General features: G+C 34.5%; 1 protein-coding gene across 1 annotated transcript; it reads left to right on the top strand.

Moving 5' to 3' along the window:
- The first annotated feature begins 920 nt into the window (after positions 1 to 920).
- On the top strand, positions 921 to 24,751 carry MYL1 (myosin light chain 1). Its single transcript, XM_090283330.1, has 7 exons — positions 921 to 1,187; positions 14,712 to 14,739; positions 18,585 to 18,728; positions 20,927 to 21,100; positions 21,531 to 21,608; positions 23,839 to 23,881; positions 24,446 to 24,751. Exons 1-6 carry the CDS (start codon positions 1,071 to 1,073, stop codon positions 23,865 to 23,867), a joined length of 570 nt encoding a protein of 189 aa, XP_090139456.1. The 5' UTR covers positions 921 to 1,070; the 3' UTR covers positions 23,868 to 23,881; positions 24,446 to 24,751.

Here is a 24,751-nt window from a genome sequence, read left to right as displayed (position 1 = left end):
CTTAATATGAGTGTCTAGCCTTACAAACTGAGGACACCGAGGTCAGCAAAGAAAGTACTTAGTCACCAAAAGTTAGACCATATTGAGAATTAAATTTTTTTTTTCTCTTTATCGCTCTGGCTACTTAGGTGAATTTAAGAATTTACCTTATCTCCTTAGTATGGATTAAAAAAATCTGGTGATAAATAAGTAATCAGAATTTTTGCCATTTAGAAAATAAAATGAGTGTCTACTTTGAAAGTTACTATTTAAAAATTGTTTTGCAAGAAAGTAAATCTTGCTGTCATTTCCATTCCATGTGATATTTTTCATTAAATTATAGAAAGAAAACTAAGTTATAAGAAGTAATTTTAAATTTCTTTTTTAGCATACAGTTTGCTACAGTTTAAAAGAGAGAGCCAGAGACAAAGGTTGTGCTCCCTAGAAGGAAAACAGCTTTAAGACTTGATGAGCTTTCCTTATACGTCTGCTTTCTATTTTTAAACATCACTACCTCTTTGCTGACCAACATTTTCTTGCAAGCTGTGGCCAAGGAGCTGGGTCAAAGTTGGTGATACCCCCTGCCAAAATTCCAAGTTGAAATCAAATCCTTGAATAAAGTTTCTTTGGCTTGGGAAGAAAAAGAAAAAAAAAAAAAGATTTACAACTTCAGTAGAATTGTAATTCAACAAAGAAAAAGTATCAATTGACTTTACTGTCACCAAAGGATCTGAAACTGACTTTGTCATACTTCTTTTTCTTTTATATATGGAGATGGAAAAAAAAAAATGCAAGAGGAGTTTTAAAAAACTGGTGAAGCCCTGACCCTTCAGACTCCATTTATAGACTGAGCAAGAATGCCATCCCCCTTGAGTAGCAAACTGTCCAATCCAGCCTCACGTGTCAAGATTCTATTAGGCACTAAGTGAAATATATATGCATGCCCTTATACCATTTAATACTCTGGGTCTGCCTTCAAGACACTGGGCTGTGGATCAACCGAACTACACTCCTCTTCCAAGAATCATTTTGACAAGTTCTTTTGGAGGTGCTTCTTCTCTCTCTTTTTTTAACCCATCCTTTTAAACAAAATGGCACCAAAGAAAGATGTAAAGAAACCTGCTGCTGCTGCTCCTGCCCCAGCCCCTGCCCCCGCACCGGCACCTGCCCCACCCAAAGAAGAAAAAATTGACCTCTCTGCCATTAAGGTAACTAAACGGGTGAACTGTTTGGTCACTGAAACATCTTGCAACAGAAGGGAACTCTAGAAACTTGCAAAAAGATACATTTTTCATTAAGAAAAATGGAATTACTAAATAAACTGGTAGATTTGGGGAGAAGAGAAGCCTGATTAAAAGACAAATAAACTTTAACACATAATTTCAGTAAAATTACTATGAGTATGGTATTGCATGTGGAACCTGTACTACTTTATTTTTTATTATTATTCTTTTATGGTTGTCATTCTCTAGTTTTCTTTTGCCCCCTAAGTTGTTTAAGTGCAATTTATAGGTACCATATATAAGCGTAAGGCTGTTTTACAAATACTTCGACAAATATTTGTGTTTATTTATAAAATCTCTGTGGAAACTGAATTCTTTACTTTAAAGTTATATCAAAAGGAAAATTTTACTCCATCCACTGATTTTGAAAAAGTTTAAAGCAGCTGATGACTCAGTTGCCCTGGATGTACTTATTAACAGCTGTTTTATTTCATCTGAAAAAGAGAAGACTTTCGCAATTCACGTCAATTTCCCCTTCAACTTTGCTTAAAAACATTTGATACAACACTGGATGATATCTCGGTGCAGACAACTAGGCACAAAAGTGGTTCAGTGACTATAACTGTCATCTTGTTTATTTATATACATGATTTAATTCAGAATGTGTGAGTTGTTTCTAAATGAAACTAACCCAAAAAAATACTGTAAAACTCGTTGGTTATATGGCTTTCAGCTTATATCTTTGAGCTCTTGCATACTAATCTTGAACTAAGGAGAATGTGATTTATTTTTGTGTCGACACTTTGCTGTGATCAAAGTTCTCAAATACCAAAAGAGTATCTGCTTTCAGAAAAATGATGCAATGCATGTGCCTGTTACTTCTCAGTGATGCGACCCAACAAATCTACACCTTCTCCTCATTCCCTGGGCTTAGATTGGTCCAAAGGACAGTTTGAAAGTCTTCATCTAAGGAACCCTGCCTTCTATGGAGAACTAATGGGCAACAGGGCCTATATGAGTGCTCTTTTCACTTGAGTCAGAAGTTCTACCTGTAATAAATCTAAACTTTGCTAACTTAATGCTTTACTTGCAATGGCGATGCTAACCTATAAACACTACATTGACTAATTATAATTGTATATTTTTAAAGTGTCCTTAACATAAATATTTACTTAGATCATCCTCAGATATATGTGATGGAATTAAATAAATACATTCATAGTTTTTATAGCATTCCAGTTAAACCTGACATTTTACATTTCTAAGTAGGAGTAGATTATTACAAATATTTCATCCCGAGTTTATAGGTAACTAAAGTCAAATTTTAATAGAATATAATATTGGTTAAGAACTATTCTTTTTTTGTTAGGAACTATTATTCTTAATGAATATCCACTTAGGAAAAGAAATGTATGTCAAATCTTCTAATAAATGTTTTTCCACCTTGAGGAACTGAGTGCATACAGTTCATTAAGAGAAAACCAAATTCTTTACCTCTGGCAACCCTCGTTAATGTATCCTTACAGATGCACACTGACTGTATTGAACAACAAGCATGATTAGACCCACTCCAATAATTCCGGCTATCTCTATTCTATGAATCTTCACTCTATACTAATGTTAAAGATAAAAATCAATGTAAAAGCTATTTCTCTTTATATTTATTGTGATTTATAAGAGAATACCATCTCTTTGTATCTGGGACTACAAGTATCTGGAAAGAGGAAAAGGTACCTTTATTTTAAGAAGAAAAACAAGTATCTCCCTAGTGAGAACAGGCATTAATGTTCTTTCTTGAGAAACTGTGTAAGAATAAGTAAATAAGTAAAACTTAAGCTTGACAGGTAAGAGAACTCCGAGAACAGACAAAATATCACTTTTAAAAAATTTGTAATCATTGCTTTTTAATTGTATTTTTACCGTTACCATTTACCCCCTTACAACCCCCTTTCACCCACAATCACCACCGTATTGTCCATGACAATGAGTCTTTTTTTCTTTTTGCTTGATCCCTCCACCCCCTAACCTCCCCCCTCCAATAACTGTCATCTTGCTCTCCATCTATGAGTCTGCCTCTATTTTGCTTGTTGAAATTTGTTCATTAGATTCCATATGAGTGAAATCATGTTACTTGTCTTTCTCTGACTGGCTTACTTCACTTAGCATAATGTCCTCCAGGTCCATCCATGCTGTCGCAAAGGGTAAAAGTTTCTTCTTTTTTACAGCTGAGTAGTATTCCATTGTGCAAATGTCCCATAGTTATTTTATACATTGATCTACTGATGGACATTTGGGCTGCTTTCATACCTTGGAAATTATAAATTACACTGCACTGAACAGAAGGGTACTTATATTATTCAAATTAGTGTTTGGGGGTTTCTTTGGATATATTCTCAGAAGTGGGGTCACTGGGTCAAAAGGCAGATCCACGGTGGGCTCTGTGGTTCCACGGATAGTGATGAAATGAACAAAACATCACTTTTTTAAATTCAGAAATTAAACTGATAACTTGTTCATGGTCAGCAGAAAAGTGACACTTTTTTAAATCTTGAAAATTGGTTTATCCTTTCTTCTGTGGGTAACTGGTGTGAACCTGGCTGTTGTGGCTCAGTGGATTGAGCATCGGCCCGCGAGCCAAGTGTTGTTGGTTCAATTCCCAGTCAGGGCACATTACTAGGTTGCATGTCAGGGCCCCAGTTGGGGGCGCAAGTGAGAGGCAACTACACAGAGATGTTTCTCGCCCTCTCTTTCTCTTTCCCCTCTCTCTAAAAATAGAGTAAACAAACAAACAAATAAATTATTAAAAAAAAAAAAGCTGGTGTGAGCCAGTACTATTAAGCAAAGGAAAGAAATCCTTCTGGAGTCTCTGTGAAGATGGGTTCTGTTCCGTCTTCGCTAGTTCACTGCAGAACAAGAGACGCAACAGATCCCAGTAAGAGACACAAATCAAGAATAAGTTAAGTGAACCTAGAAGACATAGTAAGAAATTAACCTTTATCTTTCATTCAGAAAGCCCATTCTTGATAGAAAGAGAAAAAAACATAATTGAAATTAATATATTTTTGTAAAGGAATTTCAATGTCTTCAATGATTTTCACTCATTAATATGAAATCAGTGCATATGCATAGGTATTATAACACAGCCAAAGAATGTGGTGCAATTTGAGGATGTTATAAAATTTAATTTAATCCCATTAGGTGACAAGGCTAATTAAAAGGTACATTAAAACATTTCATGTTATGATGCTTTTAATCACTTAATGATGTTCCTAGCTATATTACATCATATAAGTTATAAACTTTCTTCAAGAAGAGAAAATGAACTTTAAAGATATTAATAGAGCTGTTATATGTGTTCATTAACTTTCTGAAAACTCAATAAAGAACAAAACTTAATTGTATTTTAAACTTTCTTTCATAAGTCACATGATTTAAAAATCTATCTGTCCTTTGGACTTTGAGTAATGCTAAACTTTAATTGTAACTATCTTTCTGTAGTATTACCATCATGGTAATATTTAAGCTCTCAATATTATTCCCAGTTAATATCTATGTTTCATTTTATAATATGCCACATTTAATAGACACATATTTGACTCACCATTAACTCTGAAAAATCTTGTATATTATTAATTAGTTTTATCAATTTCTTAAATGTGCTTTTGAATTTGATTTCCTCCAGATCTGTTTTTTTTTTTTTTTTTGCTTAGAATAGTTCTTCAATAGTTCTGACACAAAATCTTTGATATCTCAGGAATGCTTACCTGATGTCTTATCCCTATGAATTTTCTATGAATATCCCCTGTCAAAAAACACATTTTCTGCTGATAGTTGAACATTAAAGTGCAGGCATTAAAAAATTAACACCTGTTGCCCAAAACTACAACCAAGTGAAATAACAAAAGTAAAAAAGAAATAAGATGACCATGTGCCTAGATTTCAAAACATCTTCAATGTGTAAGTGAGTTTTCCGCATGATGCATGCCTTAGCTTATATGTCAGGATGGCTGTGATGTGATGGGACTTTGAATCGTTTCTCTTATTGTGTTGCAGTTTAATTCTCGTTGTATTCACCATTCAATCAGGTCATCCTTGACTAGACTGCAGGCGACATTACAAAACACGGTAAAGGTACAAAATGCATTGACAGAAACTCATCAAATAACAAGTCTCATAGCCACAACTGACCACGTGCTGGGAAGATTTAAGCTTCCAGTTGAATGGGTAAGGTGGAAATAGAGCAGTCCCAATAAATACATGTATTTAGTGATGGATAGTCAGAGGAGGCAAGTGTATGTACACATTGTGATACCTGACTTGTTCTGTTCAAGGTATAGGATTGTTTTGTTCATCTATAAATTCTTTTTCTCACATTTAACAAGGCTAATACAAACCCAGTCCCACTTAGAAAAATCAAATAAGGTCATGGCCTTGAAAGGTTTCAAGAATTATAGTTCTTTATAATGTAACAACCATATTTACTATGAATTTACTCTATGCCCTATTAACTTAGTTAATCTCCATAACATTACACTGAGGTTGTTTTAGCCTCCTTTTGCAAGAAAAGAAACTGAAGAGTCTAAAAGAAGTTCAGTGTTATGTCCATGATGAAATAACTAGTAATGATGAAGCTAGGACTAACCTAGAAGGCCAGAGTCCACTATGTTAAGCATATTATAACCTACCTCCTGAGTATAAAGAGTAAGTTGCTGTTTCTTAGAATGGGTAAAGGAGACTTTTTCGCTCTCAAGCATGTGAGGTACAGCGGTTCTTCCACTACCCTGCACAGCCCTGTGCAGCCACACGAGGGAGTGATGAGCACACATTCGAGCAAGTTCATGAAGACAACCTTCCCAGGTCACCCCTGTTCTGTCCTCCGCAGCTTTTCCTGTTCTTAGCTCCTGTTGCTGACAGATTGAGTGTTCTCTTTTATAGATGAAAGGTAGACTATAAGAAGCTGAGAAAGACTCCTAGCCACTTTGCTCCAGCTTCTGAGAAGAAGTTGTACACAGAACATTGTGTGTTTGTAAAAGTGCTGCTATGAGAGGAGGTTGGTAGTTGCCAGGGGCCAGGTCAGAAGTGGAAGGAAAGAGTGAAAGCAGTCACAGGATACAAACATCTGGTTATAAGAGAATAATTTCTGGGCACCCATTTACAGGGTGGTGACTTAGTTAACAACACTATATTGTATACCTGAAAGCTGCTAAGAGATTAAATTTTAAAAGTTCTCACTACAAAAAAAAAAAAAAAAAAAGATACGCATGTGAGGTGATGGATGTGTTAATTAACCTTATTGTGGTAATTATTTCACAATACCAAAATCATCACATATCAGATCATCACATGTACACCTTAAATTTACACAATGTTATATGTCGGCAATTTTCAACCTTTTCATCCTAAGGCACACATAAACTAATTACTAAAATTCTGCGGCACACCAAAAAGTATATTTCTTGCCAATTTGACAAAAAAAAAAAAAAAAGGTATAATTTTTATTTATTCACACCAGACAGCTATTGTTGTGTTGTCCATTATAATATTTTTATTTGACAGTCTAAGGGAAGAGAGGTCAGTGCCCTTGACTCAATAGTCGGTTATTGCATGTTTTAAGAATTCTTGCGCCCTGGCTGCTGTGGCTCAGTGGATTGAGCATCAGCCTGCGAGCCAAGTGTCGCTGGTTCAATTCCCAGTCAGGGCACATGACTAGGTTGTAATTCAGGTCCCCAGTTGGGGGCACAAGTGAGAGGCAACCACACAGTGATGTTTCTCTCCCTCTCTTTCTCCTTTCCCCTCTCTCTAAAAATAAAATAAAGAAACAAATAAATAAATTATAAATTAAAAAAAGAATTCTTGCAGCAGCACACTGGTTAAAAATCATTGTTATATGTTAATTATATTCCAGTAAAGCTAAAAATAATATATATATCCAAAATTATTTTAAATACTGTTAAATGAAGTGAAACTGACTTTTTTAAATAATTATATTTTTAAATAAACATACACAAATATTAAACCTGACCTCCAAATGTTGCCCTCAGGCTAATATTCTGAGAATGGTATAGAATTTCTATTTACAAATAAACAACATGAGTCAAACTAGAAACCCCAACCACATATTCACTGGGGTAATTTGCAGAAGTAGAATGTCACACATATAACAGTGAAAACTTAACCTTAACCAGTTTGAGGGAAAGAACACATATAGTCAATTTCTAATTAGAAGGAATGAGTAAAAACATAAGTTGTTTTTAAGTTTTCATTACATAATTGTAGATGTTTGTTTTCTTTTACTCTGATCATTCAATAATACAAATTAATTTTTAATACAATTATAAGGTCAACCAATTGCAATATTAACCCACCTGTGGTGTCACTATAACCTCAGATGCAAATCAAAAACTATCTGAGACTCTCTCTAAGTATCAGAATCAAGGTTCCACTTTCAAACACTAAAATTGTATAAGAAGAGAACAGGTAGAATGGAGTGGGAAAATATTAAAGGGTATTGGTAACACATTAATATTATATTTTGAATTACATGTGACTGGATAATGTCTTTTTGAAGTAAAATGCAGTATGGAAAGGAAATAGATGTGTTCACCAATTAATACTGAGTAGCACTTTGAATTTTAAAGATAATGAGAACTTTGCAAGATAGGAAGATCATGAAGTGACAGTACCAAATTTAGCCTCTCAACATTTCAGTACTGCAAACGAACCAACCCCTGGCAAGTTGTCTTTAGAAGTTGGTCCATGATTACCCAGCATGCAACACCATCTGACTCATGGAAATTGTGGAAAGGATTATATTTAGTCTGCTGATACTACACTTTCTTTGGCTTCTTTTCATACTGAAATATTTTTGTATGAAAATAGGATCTTTTATAGTTTGTTCCTACATCAGTTTCTACAATTTGCTTCTTGCCCAAATCAGAATTTGGAGGGCAGAATTATAATATACAAATAGTAATGGCTTCAGTTATACTAGATAAAATTTAAATTATATGGATGATAAATTCTTGCTATTCTAGTCATAGATTAATAATATTGAGTTGAATCCAGAGAAGAAAGTTCTCCCCAAAGATAAGATCACATCATAATCAACTTTATAGTTTTCTTTCCACTGTGGTAAGTGAGATTCTTTAAGCCTAGAAAGTGCCCAATGGTATATCCTCTCTACTGTTTATAAAACATCTGACTCAGCTGAACATGGTGTTATGACATTATATTTTGCTGAACTCCTCTTTATCTAAACTACTTTAAAATAATGTTATTAAGTAAATTTGTAGCCACTCGGCCCTTTTGTATTAGAAAAAGTGAGTTGAGGTAGATTCTACTGACAATAAGGTGGAAAACTCACAATACTGTAGAACCACAAGCAACCCTAGAAATCACTATGTATAATAGTTTGTATTTGAGGGAGCTATGATGAAGATAAGAGACGCTATCTAATCCAAAGACACGTGATGTGTTACAAAAGAGCCAGAACAAAATTCTGAGTGGTTTAACCCCTGTCTAGTTTTCTTTCCATCCTATCAAAAGACCTGGAATCTCTACAATGGTAATTGTAATATTCACATGTCCCTATTGTCACAAAAAGAGCTTTTCTCCAGAAAAGTAGAAAAAGCAGTCATAATCTGTTATAACACAAACAACACATTTTTCTAATGATCATATTTTAAAAATAAAAAAAGAAAGGAAGAAACAAAAACACAACTTGGATTTTTTTAACAAATTACATGCAAACAAATACACAAAGCAGAACAAGTACAACTCACAAGAAATTTTAGATTTATTTATCAACCCTTAACCATGGGAAAACTGGTGAGAAATCTGAAGAGTGGACTTAGTTCATATTTTAAATTTTTATTAAAATTTACTGAGGCCTCTCTGTTAGTTCTTGTAGGTCTGAATTGGGTTGCTTTCATAATTTAGTCTTTGCTCCAATTTGCCCAAATTTAGTTAACTAGTCCATACATCTTCCCAGAAAATTACTCATTTCTTCTTCTGTTCAAATCAGTTATCCAATATAACCATCCATTCTCTCTGGGCTAATACTGTATTCTTGTTGTTCTTAATGTCTCCTTTTAGACCATATTACAGTCATCAGCCTAAGCAGATCCTTTGTTGAGGTAAAATATAATGAAAAAAAACCTTTTTTTAATTAAGTGAATTATTCTGAAGTACAAGACTCAGTTTCAAACTAATACTTCTTTCTGCTGGTCTTTTACAGCAATTCCCAGTAACTCTGTGAGTTTGGACTGAAAATTAATAAATTAAGTTTTGCGTAGGGTTTGCATACATCCAGGTCTTTGTCCCTCTGCCAGGCATTAAACCAGAGAAACTGCAGCAATTATTTTTGATTGAAAACTGGCCCTGATTAGATTAATTGGCCCCATTGTACTATGCAGTGATGATGAAGCTGTTTAAAGACTGTAGTCTATGTTCCTTTCTAGGGTATTGTTTCTCAGTATTAAACAACACATTATCTCCCACAGCATCTTTAATTATAGTTCTTCTTGCTTTCCTAAATTTTTAGCAGTTTTTAAATATTTACTTTTTATTAAATTTATTGTGATGACATTGGTTAATACTACTAAATCTTAACATGAATCGATTCCAGGGCCTGTTTGATCAAGCACATTTTAATATTTTTCCTATAAATAAATTCCTTCTATATACCAGAGACTTTATCTTGTCTTTAATCAGTTAACCAAACCTCATGGTTACGGTTAGAAAAATGTTTCTCAAAGTGAGAAAAGATCTGTAAATAGGGCAATAAAAATCCTTTTTAGTACCAGGAACTTGTACACTACTACCTATCTACACCCAATACCAAACAGTACATGTCTCTACAAATGAGAAATGTAGTTATTTTACTATCAGTCTAATATAAGCATGTAGGTGAAGATGGAAGAAACAGTTAAAAGAATAACAAATGGAGGGTTTGCAAATCAGAGGTCCTTATCATAAACACTTACACAAAATCTAAGAAATGACTCTGAAAATCTGAAGGCACATACATCAGTAATTCAAGACGAGTATGCCTCTCCTATGTGTCTGGCAGTTCTGGGTCCCAGAGATGCAGTGGCAAAGGAGATGCATGCACCTCCTCTAGAACTCCAGCTTCTCTTCCCTCAGGCAATAGAATCTTCAAGAAGAGGAGCTTATGTTTGAAGGAGGAGCTTACTATACATATGTTCTAATGATTTTAACTTAATGAAAATCTGTAGAGCATCTAATATAGGCAGGTATTTTATAATTACGGGGGATAAAAAAATCAAAGAATAAGGCAGCAGGCAGGTCTCCAAGAGGCAGAGGCTGGGGTAAGCCTGCACCTGGGTTCACATCATGGACAAAGGTAAATGGCTTTCATAATGACCTGTGCTGTCAACAAGTTCACAGTCAGGAAGATTAAACAGCATGAAGTGGAAGGAGGGAACTGGGTACATAAAGAGAAAGTGTTCTTTCAAAAGGAGGAGATTTTATCAGGACTTTGAAAAACAGTTAATTTCTGAGACGTAGAGATGCAAGAGCATCCCAGATAAGAAAAACTTAAATCTAATTTTTAAAACAAACCAAATGATGACATAGAAAACTGAGTTCAAAATCGGTGGCCATTTTTTGTTTGTCAAAGGCATGTTCAAAGAGCTGGTTACTTCACCATTATAACGCCAGAAGAGATGCCAGGGGAAAGTTTTTGCCATTTGTAAAGTGTACCAGAGAATAAATAGTGTTTCCCACTTATTCTATGAGCACAGCACCTGGGTTTTCTAACTTGTAAACTGTAGTTTAGTCTCTAGACTAGACTGCACTGCAGCCTTCTCCACTGTTGTTAGTAACTCACTTAAATGTTTACTTTGACTCTCAATATATACAAAAAATCTGAACTCTTATTCTCTATATGATAAAAATATAGAGAGAAAATAGAGTTAAGTAGTTTGGCAACTGCCTACTACTTCCATTTCAATAATATTAAACCTTTACATAATATCCAAGTGATTAGAAATAGCTTATTCATAACATAAAAATAAATTTTAAAATGACTTTCCAGTTTACTCGACAGATTTTGTTCAAATTGACCATATTCCATATGCATTCAAGGATATACTTTTCTACTTGAAAAAAAAAAGAGAGAGAGAGAAAATACAGGACAACTTTAATTAGTTTATTTTGTATTATTTATATTTATATGTTAATTATTAATATTAATCATAGGCAGTTAAAATTTAATGACATAATACATGTAATTACAAGACTAAAAAGAACACAAAGAAACATGGTCTGCTCTAAACCCTTAAATTTTTGCATAAAAATCATGAGGCTCCAAATTACACAATTATCAAAGATTACAAATTTCTACTTTCAGTCTTCCTTCCATTTCCCCCTAATGATTCAAAAGAGTTTAGGTTTTTCTATTAAAACTCTCAAAATGTCAATCTATTTATGAAGATATTTTTACCTGGGTACTGCTATTTTTAAAAGTATATTTTCAATCCTCTTTTTGGAACTCAAAACCCTATGGGATTTCTTTTACTACTTGTAGTCTTTGAACAAAAAGTAACACACATTCAGCCCTGGCTGGTGTGGCTCAGTAGATTGAGCGCTGGCCTGTGGAATGAAAGGTTGCTGGTTTGATTCCCGGTCAGGGAACCTGCCTCGATTGCAGGCCATGCCTCCAGTTCGGGGCATGAAAGAGGGTGCTTCTCTCACACATTGATGTTTCTCTCCTTCTCTTTCTCCCTCCCCATTCCTAAAAACAAGTAAAATATATATTTTTAAATGATATAGCTCCATAATCAGATACATACGATAGGGAATGTAGGTGAAAAAGATTATAAGATTTAAAACAGTCCTTATCTTTAAAAAAAAAAGTAATATACATTTAAATATTAATTTCTTTCTAAATGCTTGAGGGAAGGCCATAAAGTATACATATGTCTGTCTAGCTAGGGAGACTTCATGCTTTCTGTATCCATTTCCTTAAAAGTAGTTGCTGAAACAGCACATAAGTTAGAATTTATTTCCAACATTCTTTATGTCTGTGAGCTGCTTTAAGTATGTAGAAAATTGATAAACATGTTGTGTGAACTTTTGTGGACATATGAAGACCCATATTTTCCCAGTACCATTTTGCACAGTGCCATTCTAGGAAGAGAGTGCCTTCTGTTTTCATGAGAACCTATTACCAGCCAGTCCACCAGATACCTTTAAAATTCTCAAGTACAGCTTTGCATTCCACAGCCCCTCTTCTGAGTTACTTTGTTTCTCAGTCTGGAAACTGAGCCATAAAATAATTAACTTGACAGAAACAGAATCAGCACCTTCTGCTAAGAACTTAAACAAAATTTTAAAATCTGAAAAAAGAGAGAAAAAGAATGCAAAAAAAAAAAAAAAAAAAAGAAAGTCTATCAATGGATAACAGAATGGTGGCTACCAGAGGGAAAGCAAGAAGAGAGGGAGTTGAGCGGGTAGAGGGGGTCAAATATATGGTGATAGAAGGAGACTAGACCTTGGGTGGTGAGCACACAATGCAATATACAGATGATGTATTAGAGAATTGTACACTTTAACTCATGTAATGTTATTTTCCAATGTCACCTCAATACATTTAATTTTTTTAAAAAGAACCAGGAATGACACTTACACCAAAAAATAAAAAGTCTATCAGCTTTGCTGCCCAGAAGAACTTCAGAAAGTCAAAAGCTCTGACTGGTCAGCCACCATAAAGATAACAGAGAGGGAGGAAAATACTCCCCCGTAAGGTAACTCAGGGAGAATGGTGAAAAACAAAGATCAAAACCATTCCTGGCTTAGATAAGCTTTATACTTCTGAGAATACAGCTTACAAAATTAAATTAATTGCAGATTTCAAGAACTGGCCAAATTACCAGTTGGGCGAACTCTAAGAAACACACAGATGTGCGATGCATTTCAGGGCCTCTGCACTTGACCACAGTAGACAGTGCTTCGAAGGATGTTCTTTCTGTGGCAGTTGCCATGTGAAACCCCGAATCGGCCCTATCTGTTAAGTTTCAACAATACCCAAACTTGCTCACTTAAAAGTTTGCAAAGTCCGAAATTCACAGTGGCAAGGGTCAGCCCAAGCCCCCAGAAAAATTCTAAGCTCCTCTGCCACTGAACAAATAAGAGGCTTCTTAAAGGAAGACACTCCAGGAGAACCTTTCAGGGATCAAGACCATAAAAGTACTGACAGGCTTTGGACACACTATGGCTGTCTACTCCTACTTTGTGGTTTCCTAAAAATAGCCTTCAGCATACAGATTCCTCTTGCTCTTTGCCCTAAGAAAGCTAAAGAACTCTCCAAAGGGAGTGGCCACTTCTCTCTGAAACCTGATGCTAGCTGTGAGGTCACAGCTTCCCCAGAAATAAAAGGCGACCTCAGCAAGGGAGGCCCCCACTCAGGGACTGGAGCGGCCCCCAGCTCACTCTTCAGCTTCGCCACTGCTCTGCAGCCCAGCAGCTCCATCATGGTGGGTCCTATGAGCAAAGTATTTGTCATTTACAGGAGGAAATAGATAGTGGATATAATGTAATGGAGGAAAGAAGGTAGACAAAAAATAGAACTGGGGAGGGAGTATATTCAATATGAGTCTTTCGAACCTACTTCGGGTTTTGTTGATGTGGGCTGAGGATAGAAGAGGTTAATTTGAGCTATTATGCCAGCTGGGAAAATACAATTTACTCCCAAAAGTGGTACTTTATGCTTCATCAGCTGTTGCTATATCACATAAGGTTTATTATATCTAAATTTAGGGGGAAAACCCTGCAACAATAGAGAAATAGTATGCCTTAAAAAACAATCCAATGATGCCAATTTCAATAATTAAGTAAACTACTTTAGATGCATTAAGTGAAAAAGTGGTTGTTAAGGTGACCTTTTTTAATCCAGGGCAACTGCACTTCTTAATACCATGTATATGTATTAGACATATCTTAAATACACTATCGATTATTATACTGCCCCAATATAATAATTTGACTTGGTATTTGTTAAATCATTTATTAATTAAGAGAGGTGTTCCCTAACTACCTTCTGCAAAAGCTTTCTATTTTTCCTAGATTCAAAGGTATCCTAAGACAACCTTATTCCATGGCACCTACATGGCTTCCTAAAAATCTCAGGGCAGAGAACACTCAATTCTTCTGTCAATGCATTTGAAAGAGTACTAGTTGTTTCTTTCTTTCTCTCTCTCTCGCCACTGCAGTCCTTCAGTGCTGATCAGATTGCTGGTAAGTGAATTGAGCTTCTCTACTCCAGATGTAGGCAGAACACTGCCTGGTTTCGGAAATATCATGCACCTTCAAGGCATGTTATTACGTGGCTCACTCTGCTTGTGTCCAAGCTATGCCTGAACTCTGAAAAGTAGGCTTACTTTGGGAGCTTACTTTAAAGATTACTCAGGGAATGAGCTTGGATACACTTTAAAGTCAGGACATTTTGTTTGCTTAAAATATTCTTTATGGTTAATTTCTTTTTAACAGATCGAGTTCTCTAAGGAACAGCAGGATGGTAAGTTTAAAAGATGTTGTTAATATGCGCACACTCACAAAGGTGGCGTGTAAGAAGACCACTCCCTTGAGATTAGCTCTCCCTATTTACCCCCCACTGCTGTTGGTACGCTAAATATAAATGCTCTCAATCACTCTAACTTCTCTCAACACCTGAATCCCTTGCTTATAATCAGAAGTCTAAGCAAACAATAAACACTACAAAACAGGGCCTTATATTCACTGGTGTCTAAACAAAACCAATTTGATACAGTAAGCAATGCCTTACATATATCCCCCAAAAGATGTAGCTTTTGGAATGCTAATTTGTTCATTGAATCCTTAAAGACAGATTTGGCAGGTCTGAATTGTTCAATTTGGAAAATTGATTATGAAACTGCCGATTACCAAATCTACATCATTTCAGTGGGCATCATAATGTGCTGAGAGAAATAATAGGTGAAGTGGATATAGAATAAAAGTAAATTCAGAGACAAAGAGGGAGGAGTATTTATCATAAAACTGTGGGGAAAACAAACAGTAATGTCTCCCAATACATCATTAGCAATGCAGGACAGTATCAAGGCAGGGAATGGGACTTGCTCAAGGATCAAAATCTGCCATTAGTTTAAATTAATTAGAAATTTCTTTCATAAAAATAACTCTGAATACTTTCCCTAACATTTCCAATTTTTTTTTTTTTTTTTGTCCTACAGTCTTGGGATCTAAGAATCCCATGCCCCACAAAATCTTATTTTTTCACTAGAAATATACTGAGGCATGTTTTGTAGAGTGACAGTGTCACATATCTAAATAAAGTGAGATAAAGATACATGTATAGAAGGGGAGAAAAATTAGGTATGTGATATATAAATTAGAATATTGTATATATGTTACATGTTATATATGTGTGTAATAATAAATATAGATGATTAATAAGGACTTATTCAAATACTCAAATAATTCCACATTTTTCAATGTTTTAGTGTCTGGACTATCTCATGTTCAAACATCAGTTAAGAAAAACAAAGATATTTACTGTAGTACAGACTCACGTGTATCCACACCATGGTTGATGGACTCAAGTAGACAGATTAGACAACTTGATGACTCAGAACTCACTACCATATGAAATTATACTACAAAGGATTGTTTTCCTTACTGAAAACCATTGGTAACTCTACTATAACTTGTTTGATTTTTAATGCATTTTTAACTAGTGATGCTGCTACATTTTCAGCTACTACACCCCAGTCCTCTTAAATATCTAATTTACAGTGCCATTTTGAGAGCCAAACTATGGTAGGACCAAGAAATAGAAGAATAAAAACCCTTACAGGGACAGAAGGAAAGTATTAAACTTATTAAACTATTACTATTAAATTATTACTATTGAAACCTATTACTCCATATATGAAATAGGTTTTAGATAGAGTTTCAGTAAACATTAGTGTGGCTGACTGGTTTTCTCTTGTGCCAGGAAAACAAATATTTTTAGTAGCATTTTAAATTAAATGGAAATACTATACTTTCAGAAAGGAATGAAGATTCCTTCATTTCCTTCATGTTTATTATTAGTGTTGCTCAAGTCTGCTCTATTTAAATGTATCACAGGTTTGGAGGAAAGAAGAAATAACAACTAGAGATTTATAGCATTCTAAATGTCGAAGGGGTCCTATGCTGTCCCGTAGAGTTGCCACTAATCACATGTGCCTATTTAAATGTAAACTTTAATTAATTAAAAACAAATACATTTAAAAATCCGTTGTCGCAGTTGTACTGGTTACCTTTTAGTGCTCAAGAACTGCAGGTGGCTAGTAGCTACATTTTGGGGCAGCCCAGATATAGAACATTTCAATCATCACAAAAAGTTCTAGAACAGTGTTGTTCTAGACCAGGGGCTAGTAAAGTTTTTCATAAAAAGCCAAACAGTAAATATGTTAGGCTTCATTGGCAAATACAGCTTCTGTGAAAAAAAAAAAAACTCAACTCTGATATTAAAATATGAAAACAGCCATTAACAATGCCTACATGAATGGCTGTATTCCAATCAAATGTTATTTACAAAATTAGGTGGCCAGACCATAGGCCAGGAGTTTGCTAACCCATGTTCTAGACTCCTCAAGGTAAAAACTTAAGCCTTAAAATTCCTCGGTGGGAAGAGCAATATCTTTCTGGCCTTAGCCTTCAAATCAACAGAAGGGTTAATGTCAGAGAGATTCTATTACAGCCCATAAAATCCTATTTCTATATCAAGCATCTGACCAGGGTAATAGTGAGCCCTCTGAGCACTTTGTGCATGAAAGCCTGGAGCCGGCAGCAAGAATAGTTCAGTTTCACATATCCCTTAGAAAGATGAAAAGTAATATTTGACTAATGACCCTATGGTGCCTGCGGCATATTTTCAGATTAGGGAAATGATTTTTTATAGTAAAAATACACAGAATATGAGGGGAAACTTTTAACAAAGAATGGTATGTGATCACTATAGTTGACAGTGAGTATGTCTGTGTAATCTTAGGTTAGGGGACAGAGGAACAATAAAATAGGGTATTTTGCTGAGTAATCTATCTAGAAGGCATCTTTTGATCTGAGACCACTAATGGACTGAGAGAAGAATGCTTTCACCTCTTTCATTCACAGATGATTTTTTGAGTGTGGTTAGTATTAACTCCAACAAGTCGCCATCAGTGCTTCTGGGTTCCCCAGGAAATTTCATTTAGTTAAGTTTAGGAGGTTCAGTTAAAGTGTCTTTACTGGCCCCTAACCTATAGTAGCACCCCTTTCTGTCTTTTTGGTGTACACGTCTTAGTTCTTTGTTAATGTAATTCTGAAAGGCAACACCATTCTGTCAAAGGAGAATGACAAAATTCAGAAAAAGTAAGGAATAGAGTAATTGTGATATTTTTTAAGAAAGACAATTTAAGACTATGTACTTATGCACAAGTACACATGAGTACAAATAAAATGGAAATCTGAATGGCATTGGTGGAATCTATCAATGTGAATACCCTGGTTCCCACATTATACAATAATTTTGCAAAATGTTATTATTGGAGGAAACTAGATAATTTATAAGATATCCCTTTGTACTTTTTTCTAAAAATTGCATGTGAATCTACAATCATTTCTGTAAAATATGTACTTAAATCTAAAGCTAATGTAGCAACATGTTGTTATATATGTTATCTGAAAAATAAAGTTTAAGAAAATTACCATAGCAACAAATACAAACAAATATTCCTCATTCTGAATCGATTCCTATGAGAGTCATACACTGAAGTGGTTAAATGACCACTTATAGAACTTAGAGATTTGTCTCATTTTTTTATATATTTTTCCTGAAAAATGAAGTTACCCGAAAGCAAACTAGTTAAAGGAACTATTTAGGAAATTTGTAGCTCAAAAGGAAGTTTTTTCCATAAAATTTAAGAAGTTTGGGGTAACCTCACAAACACAACCCCATTTGAAAACTTGTTTTCTTGAAATGTTATTAACTTTGTTAATTATATGAGAGATTATATGAGAAATTCTTAAGGCCTCAGAATTTCTTGATTCAGTTCTGCTTCCCAAGGAGATGAAGGAAATACGAGTAAATATGACTAGGAGTTTCAGCTTCCATACCTGCCTAATAATTACATATGAATTCAAATTGGAAATGCTGCTTTAAAATAGCCCCCAAATGAAATGTCAAAAGGGTTTGTTAATGTATTTGAACTAGGAAGAGGAAAAGCCCAACAATCACAACTTAAATGGTTGGCAAAAGTTGTAAAATAGAAGAGTATGAACCGGATCTTTGATGAAATTAGGGTTAGTTTACAGGTCTGAGGTAGGAAAAAGCTCCCTAATGCTTCTTGCTTCCTGCAGACTTCAAGGAGGCATTTCTACTGTTTGACAGAACAGGTGAATGCAAGATCACCTTAAGCCAGGTTGGAGATGTCCTTCGGGCTCTAGGCACAAATCCCACCAATGCAGAGGTCAAGAAGGTTCTGGGCAATCCCTCCAATGAAGGTAACCACATGTTTTTCCAATAAGTTGGAAAATATGGGGTGTGTATGTGTGTATGCATGTGTAAGAGAAAGGGAGATTTATTGAGAAAGAAGTTCCACAGACAGGACTTAATTTGTTTTTGATGGTACATGTGCCACCAGCTAGAGTCTCAGTTTTTTTCCCTCATAAAGTAAGTTAACCTTCCTTTGAGAATTTGCAAGCATGATAAAATTTTATGCTAATGAAAGGAAATAATATCTACTGTTAACATTATCATCATCTTATCTAATCCTCATAATTTAAAGACTAATAAAATGAAATATAACCCAATTCTACACATTTTTTTCCCAAACCTTCAAAGGCAAGACTACATTTTGGCAAAGGTGTTTTGAGTAAATTACAAGGGCACACCTCTAAAGAGGGTCCACTCTGATAAAAGCTGGAGAGATGAAACTGATGTTTTCAGGAGACTGAGAACACCTGCTGGCTTTGCCCAATGGTCTTTGACACCTTGCTTCTGTGACCATCTTAAAGCACACCCAGCTATCTTAATGGAGAAAGACAGGATGACATTTTTAAAAGAGTAATTTTTATTTTCAAAGAATTACAGACTCAAAAATCTAAGCCAAACCTGCATTCAGTCACCCAAATTAAGTCATGGGACCAAAGTCAGTGACATACATGGGTGGTAAAATTGCAGATGCTATTTGTTCAATACAGAAATCCAGTCTTCAGTCTGGAACAAGAAAAAAGAAAAAAAATTTTTGATAGTTGTGAATTTGTTGTCATTTTATTTATCTATTTATTTGCTTTCTTTCATAATTTTATTTTATTTTTTCATTTTTTAATTGTTCTATTACAGTTATCCCATTTTCCCCCCATTTCTCTCTCTTGCCCCTTCCAACACCCCCCCTCCACAGTCAATCCCCTGGAACAAGAAAAAATTTTAAATCCCAAAGGTTGGTGGCAAAGTACAATAGTCTATTGGAAAATACCACCTAAACAAACAAACAAACAAACAAAAATTAGGACCAAACTGAAATTTTATTAAGGAGATATGTGGGGTATTTATCTTTGCCATTAGAAAAAAAAATGGAGAGCAAATAATCTCTATTTCCATTGATAATTAAAATGACTATTTTGCTTTGCTTTGTTGCCAAAGAAACACTTATTTCAAAACAAAAACAGCCTAACTGTAAATCAATCTGCTAGACTATTCCTCGCACTTCATTTCCTTTGAAGGAAAATTTCCAGGTAAATCAAACATAAAGTAGCTGAAAGCATGAGATCAAGTGAAAGAGCAGCAGGCCAAATCTTCTTCTATAAGTGACATTTCTAACTTATCAAACATCCATCTTTATTGAAATTATTAGGTAACTATTTATTCAGCACTTCAATTCAATCTTTTTACTATGACTCGAGGTACTAGATTTCTATTCTATGAGGAAAGACTAGTAAAAGGGAACTTTGATTTTAGGGGTACATAGCTTTATCCACTTGTATGTATCTGGATAGTCTGTTTTATACTTTTATTGTGAATATGATTTACCTCATCAAAAGATACAAAACAGAGTCCTATCATCTGCAGGCCTCTAAACTGAAAATAAGTCAGAAGGTTACAAAGCATTTGACATACACTTTTTCCTTATAAGCTTCTTTTTTTAATTACTTAAAATTTAAAGAAATAGAAGGCCCTACAAAATCTCAAGGCAAAGGTAGAATATATACTAAAGTTCAGTTGTTTTACTATATTTATATGCTAATGGTTTGTTATATCAGTATAATTTTAGATTGCTTTCCTAGTATTTATAGAAAATATTAAATTGACAATACTAATAAAATAGCAGCAACATTAAGTACTCAGTTGTCCCCAGTATTGTAATAAACTTGGCTTATGTCATCTCATTTAATTCTCACACTAACACTATGAAATATTTCTATTTTAGAGATAAAGAAGTGTAGGCACAAACTGGTCAAGAAACTTGCCCATAATCACATAGTTGCAACTGGTAGATTGGGGATAAAATTTCAAGCAGTAGGACTCCAGTGCTCATGCTATTACCTATTACCAAATTCTTGTCACCAGCCATTTACCAACTGAAATTTAAGCTGCATGAAGATTTTTCAGGTCACCTGGGATGAACTTGCAAGTTTAATTTGAGATTCAGAGATGGTATTTCATGGCAGCTAATAATCCTCCAAATTGCTATTTCTTCCAGAGATGAATGCCAAGAAAATTGAGTTTGAACAATTTCTTCCCATGATGCAAGCTATTTCCAACAACAAGGACCAGGGCACTTATGAAGACTTTGTTGAGGGTCTGCGTGTCTTTGACAAGGAAGGCAATGGCACAGTCATGGGTGCTGAGCTTCGTCATGTTCTAGCCACACTAGGTAAGAAAATTTTATTTCAGTGGAATTAATAAAATAGAATATATTAAGAAGCAGCATGACTTAGAGAAATTGTGTTGTAACCAAGATGGGTAAGGAGAAAGACTACAAAGGAAAAATGAAAAAGAATAGTCAAAAGTTAATGACCATTTCAATTGGCTTCAGTGTCAATGAGTTTGGGGAAAACAATAAATTACTGATAATAAAGAAGTAAAGCATCACAGTACTCTTAGGATATAGTTGTATATTTGGGGACAATGTGCATTTAATCCAATTATTCAAAAACATTTATGGACAACCTACTAAGTGCCAGGGGAGTAGGAAGGGCTTGGTTTCTATCTTCCAAGATCATAGTCATAGGCTCCAGGATCCCCAAACTGATGACTCATGGTGGAATTTTGAAAATATTTTCTGGCCCTCTTTGCTTCATCAGGTGAAAAGATGAGAGAGGAAGAAGTGGAAACGCTGTTGGCAGGTCAAGAAGACTCCAATGGCTGCATCAACTATGAAGGTACCATCTCATGTGCCCTGATAGTTACAGCAACTCTGAAATGATTGGATTGATTATGGACTCCTTTTGAGCTTAAAATAATTTTTTCTTTGCCTCTCTTACCGAATATACACATGCTACTTATTATCAATCAATCATACAATAACTCTAAAAAGATATCTTGTAAAGACTTAACTATATATAAGATTTATTCCAATGGGTTTTAGCATTCTTATATACTGTTATACAGCTTAAAAATATGTTTTTTACATGAACTTTTTCTTGTTAGACCTACATAATTTTTCTGTAATGTTGACAGGGTTGTGTTAGAATAAAATGTATTAGGATATTAAAGTTGCAGAGATCTCAAAATCCTTTACATCAAGCAGTTATGAAAATGAGAATATTGAGAGTCAAAGAGGTTCAGTTAGTTGTGAAGGTCACTTTATTAGTGACAAGGATAGTGCTAACATTTAGTTCTCCTTGTCTCACATTCTAGCTTAAATGAAAGTCATCTCTAGTGACCAATTATCTACTTCCTGCTACCAATTTACAGCTGCTTTACCGAGAGGATCTGAAACATAACACACTATACGAAATAAAGATGCAAAATAAAGTTGCATGGTATAATTTATAAATTAAAATTTTTCCAATAAAATTGATAAATATCTATTCCCCTAAAAGACTGATCTAGCCACATTTCAGTATAGCTATGTTGATAGATTTAATGTAAAAGTAAACTGATGAAGTGCAATGACTGGGGAAAAAGTAAGAAAAGAAAAGCAGAGAGGAGAGGGGAAGAAAGGAGAGGGGAGAGAGACAGGAGAGGAGAGGACAGGAGAAAAAGAAAGTACCCAGCCACGTATATCGTCACTGACAACCTTGGTTAAACTTCACTTTTTTTTTTCCCATAAACCATGTTTTACCTTTGGTTATTGCCATAAATACATTACATAAAGAAGAATCATTCAATAAACACCATTTGGACAAGTGGATAATAATCTAGAAAATTAAATCAGATCTGGACTTCATGCCATAAGAAATTCTAAATGGGTCAAAAAATTTAAATACAAAAACAAAAAGCATAAAAGCCATGGAAGAATTAATTTATAAGTTTTGAAGTGGGAAGGCCTTTCCAACACTTATATAAAATCCAGAAGGTATTTCAATTTTGGATAAATTCAACCACATAATGTTTTGAAATCTATATGGCAAAAGCCACCAGAAGCAAAGTCAAAAGACATAGCAGACCAAAAAAATGTTTTGCAATATTAGAAAGAGCTCATTTCCCTAATAAAAAAATTATAATTTAATAGGAAGACCACAAACCAATCAAAAAATTAATAAATATATGAACAGACAATTTAGAGAAATGGAAATAAAAATATATATGAATACAGTATAATAAGCTAAACTTCATTACTAATAAAAGAAATGCAGATTAATTCCACCTTGAGATACCATTTTTAAATAAGCTGATTGCCAAAGATTAAAAGTCTTACCCCACTTTGAGTTGAGGAGTATAGAAAAAGCTGATTTCATGCATTCCTATTTTGAATGTAAATCATTTAAGTACATACATGGTGATGTGGTACTGTTAATTTGAACAAATCTACTTCAAGGGATGTAGTCTTTAGATATCCTGGCGCTCAAGTGAAACAAGTGATACATGGTTATTCATTAGCAGTGCTGCTTGTGATGGCCAATACTTGAACAGCTTAATGTCCATCAATGTACAATGTTATCAAATAGATTCTGGTACATCTACACAATGAAATACCCTGTAGCCCTAAAAAATGACACTCTTGTTTATGGTTATGGCAATATCTCCAATATATGTTATGACATGAGAAAAACAAGTATAAAAGAATATGTCACCATTTGTATTTAAAAATTTCAGAAGCATGTATTTGTATTATCTTATGCATGTATAATAGCTCCATCAACTATAGCTGTTGAGAAACAAGATAGCTAGAGACAGTGGTGAGGAACATATTTTTTTTGGTTATAAACTCATACTTTAAAGAAGAAAAATTTAACCATGTGAATATACCACTTGCTCAAAAATTAACAACATCAGGGGAAAGGAAATAAATCTAGTAATCCATATAGTGGGCTGTACAGAGCATAAAAAATGAACTCCAGTGTTATATATAGATAAGAATAATTAGGGTTGAGATAACTTGAAAAATCTCTCTTTTATTACATTTGACTGTGTTCTAATGCTAAATTGTCTGAATTGTGCCCACAGCTTTCGTCAAGCACATCATGTCTGTCTAAATGGACCTCTCAAGGTATGTATCTGTTTCCTCTTTACTATTAAGACCTTCTTGATACTGTTATTATTTTTCTTTAACAGCTTAACTTTATATTCTCTAGATATAATTAGTATTAGTTCTTAAAAGTTATTTATATTAACCAAAAAACTTCAACTCCTTGAAATGAGTTTTTTAGAAATATGGCATTTTGTATACGTTTATAAGCAAAGACGTCTGAGATTTTTCCTTCCATCTGCAAACCCTATCATTGACTGTATGATAAGTATACAGTGGAGATTCAACAAGCAGATCCTAGTTAATAAATTCAGTTGGAACATAACACTAATAAAAGCATGAGCTTAAGCTTTTTGAACAACACACGTAGTTTTTAACAATGACTGCTCTAGAAAACCATGTTATCACAGTCAAGTTTAAGCACTTGCAACCAGGTTCTTACAACGAGGACATGGACTACCTTGGAAGTGTTGGTTTGTTTGTGCTTTTTCTTCTTTTGCACTTCACATTATTTCCTTCCCTTCCCAGTTTTATTTCTGAAAACGTGCAAACAAAATCTAACTTGTCTTCCCTCTTCCTTTACAGATCAAGCATTGTTAAGAAAGACTGGCTGGAAACGTATTTTATAACACCCATGTCCAGATCTGTTTACCATCACTCAGAAAAACAAAACAATGTGGACTGCTCTAGACTGAAGGACTCCCTGATTTTTTTTATACCTTACATTTCTCTCTAAATCATGTTCATACCACACAAACCAAGTGTCTCCTGTTCTAGACAGGGATAAAATGCTGACAATCCCAAACCCAAGCACCACTCTTCATGCCTTACCAGGGGTCAATGAACATCCTTAAATTAATAAATCAATAAATAGTTTTGGTCAGTCTGTAA

The sequence above is a fragment of the Furipterus horrens genome, unplaced genomic scaffold (genome assembly GCF_987537825.1).
Source record: "Furipterus horrens unplaced genomic scaffold, mFurHor1.1.pri manual_scaffold_1, whole genome shotgun sequence".
Lineage (NCBI taxonomy): Eukaryota > Metazoa > Chordata > Mammalia > Chiroptera > Furipteridae > Furipterus > Furipterus horrens.
The sequence above is the reverse complement of the archived record's forward strand: the minus strand, read 5'-3'. Positions and strand labels throughout refer to the sequence as shown.

Coding starts and splice junctions, on each gene's coding strand:
- MYL1 (XM_090283330.1), top strand. CDS start 1,071: ATGGCACCAAAGAAAGATGTAAAGAAACCTGCTGCTGCTGCTCCTGCC. Junction 14,740..18,584: donor CTCTAAGGAACAGCAGGATG/GTAAGTTTAAAA, acceptor TGCTTCCTGCAG/ACTTCAAGGAGGCATTTCTA. Junction 18,729..20,926: donor GGGCAATCCCTCCAATGAAG/GTAACCACATGT, acceptor TATTTCTTCCAG/AGATGAATGCCAAGAAAATT.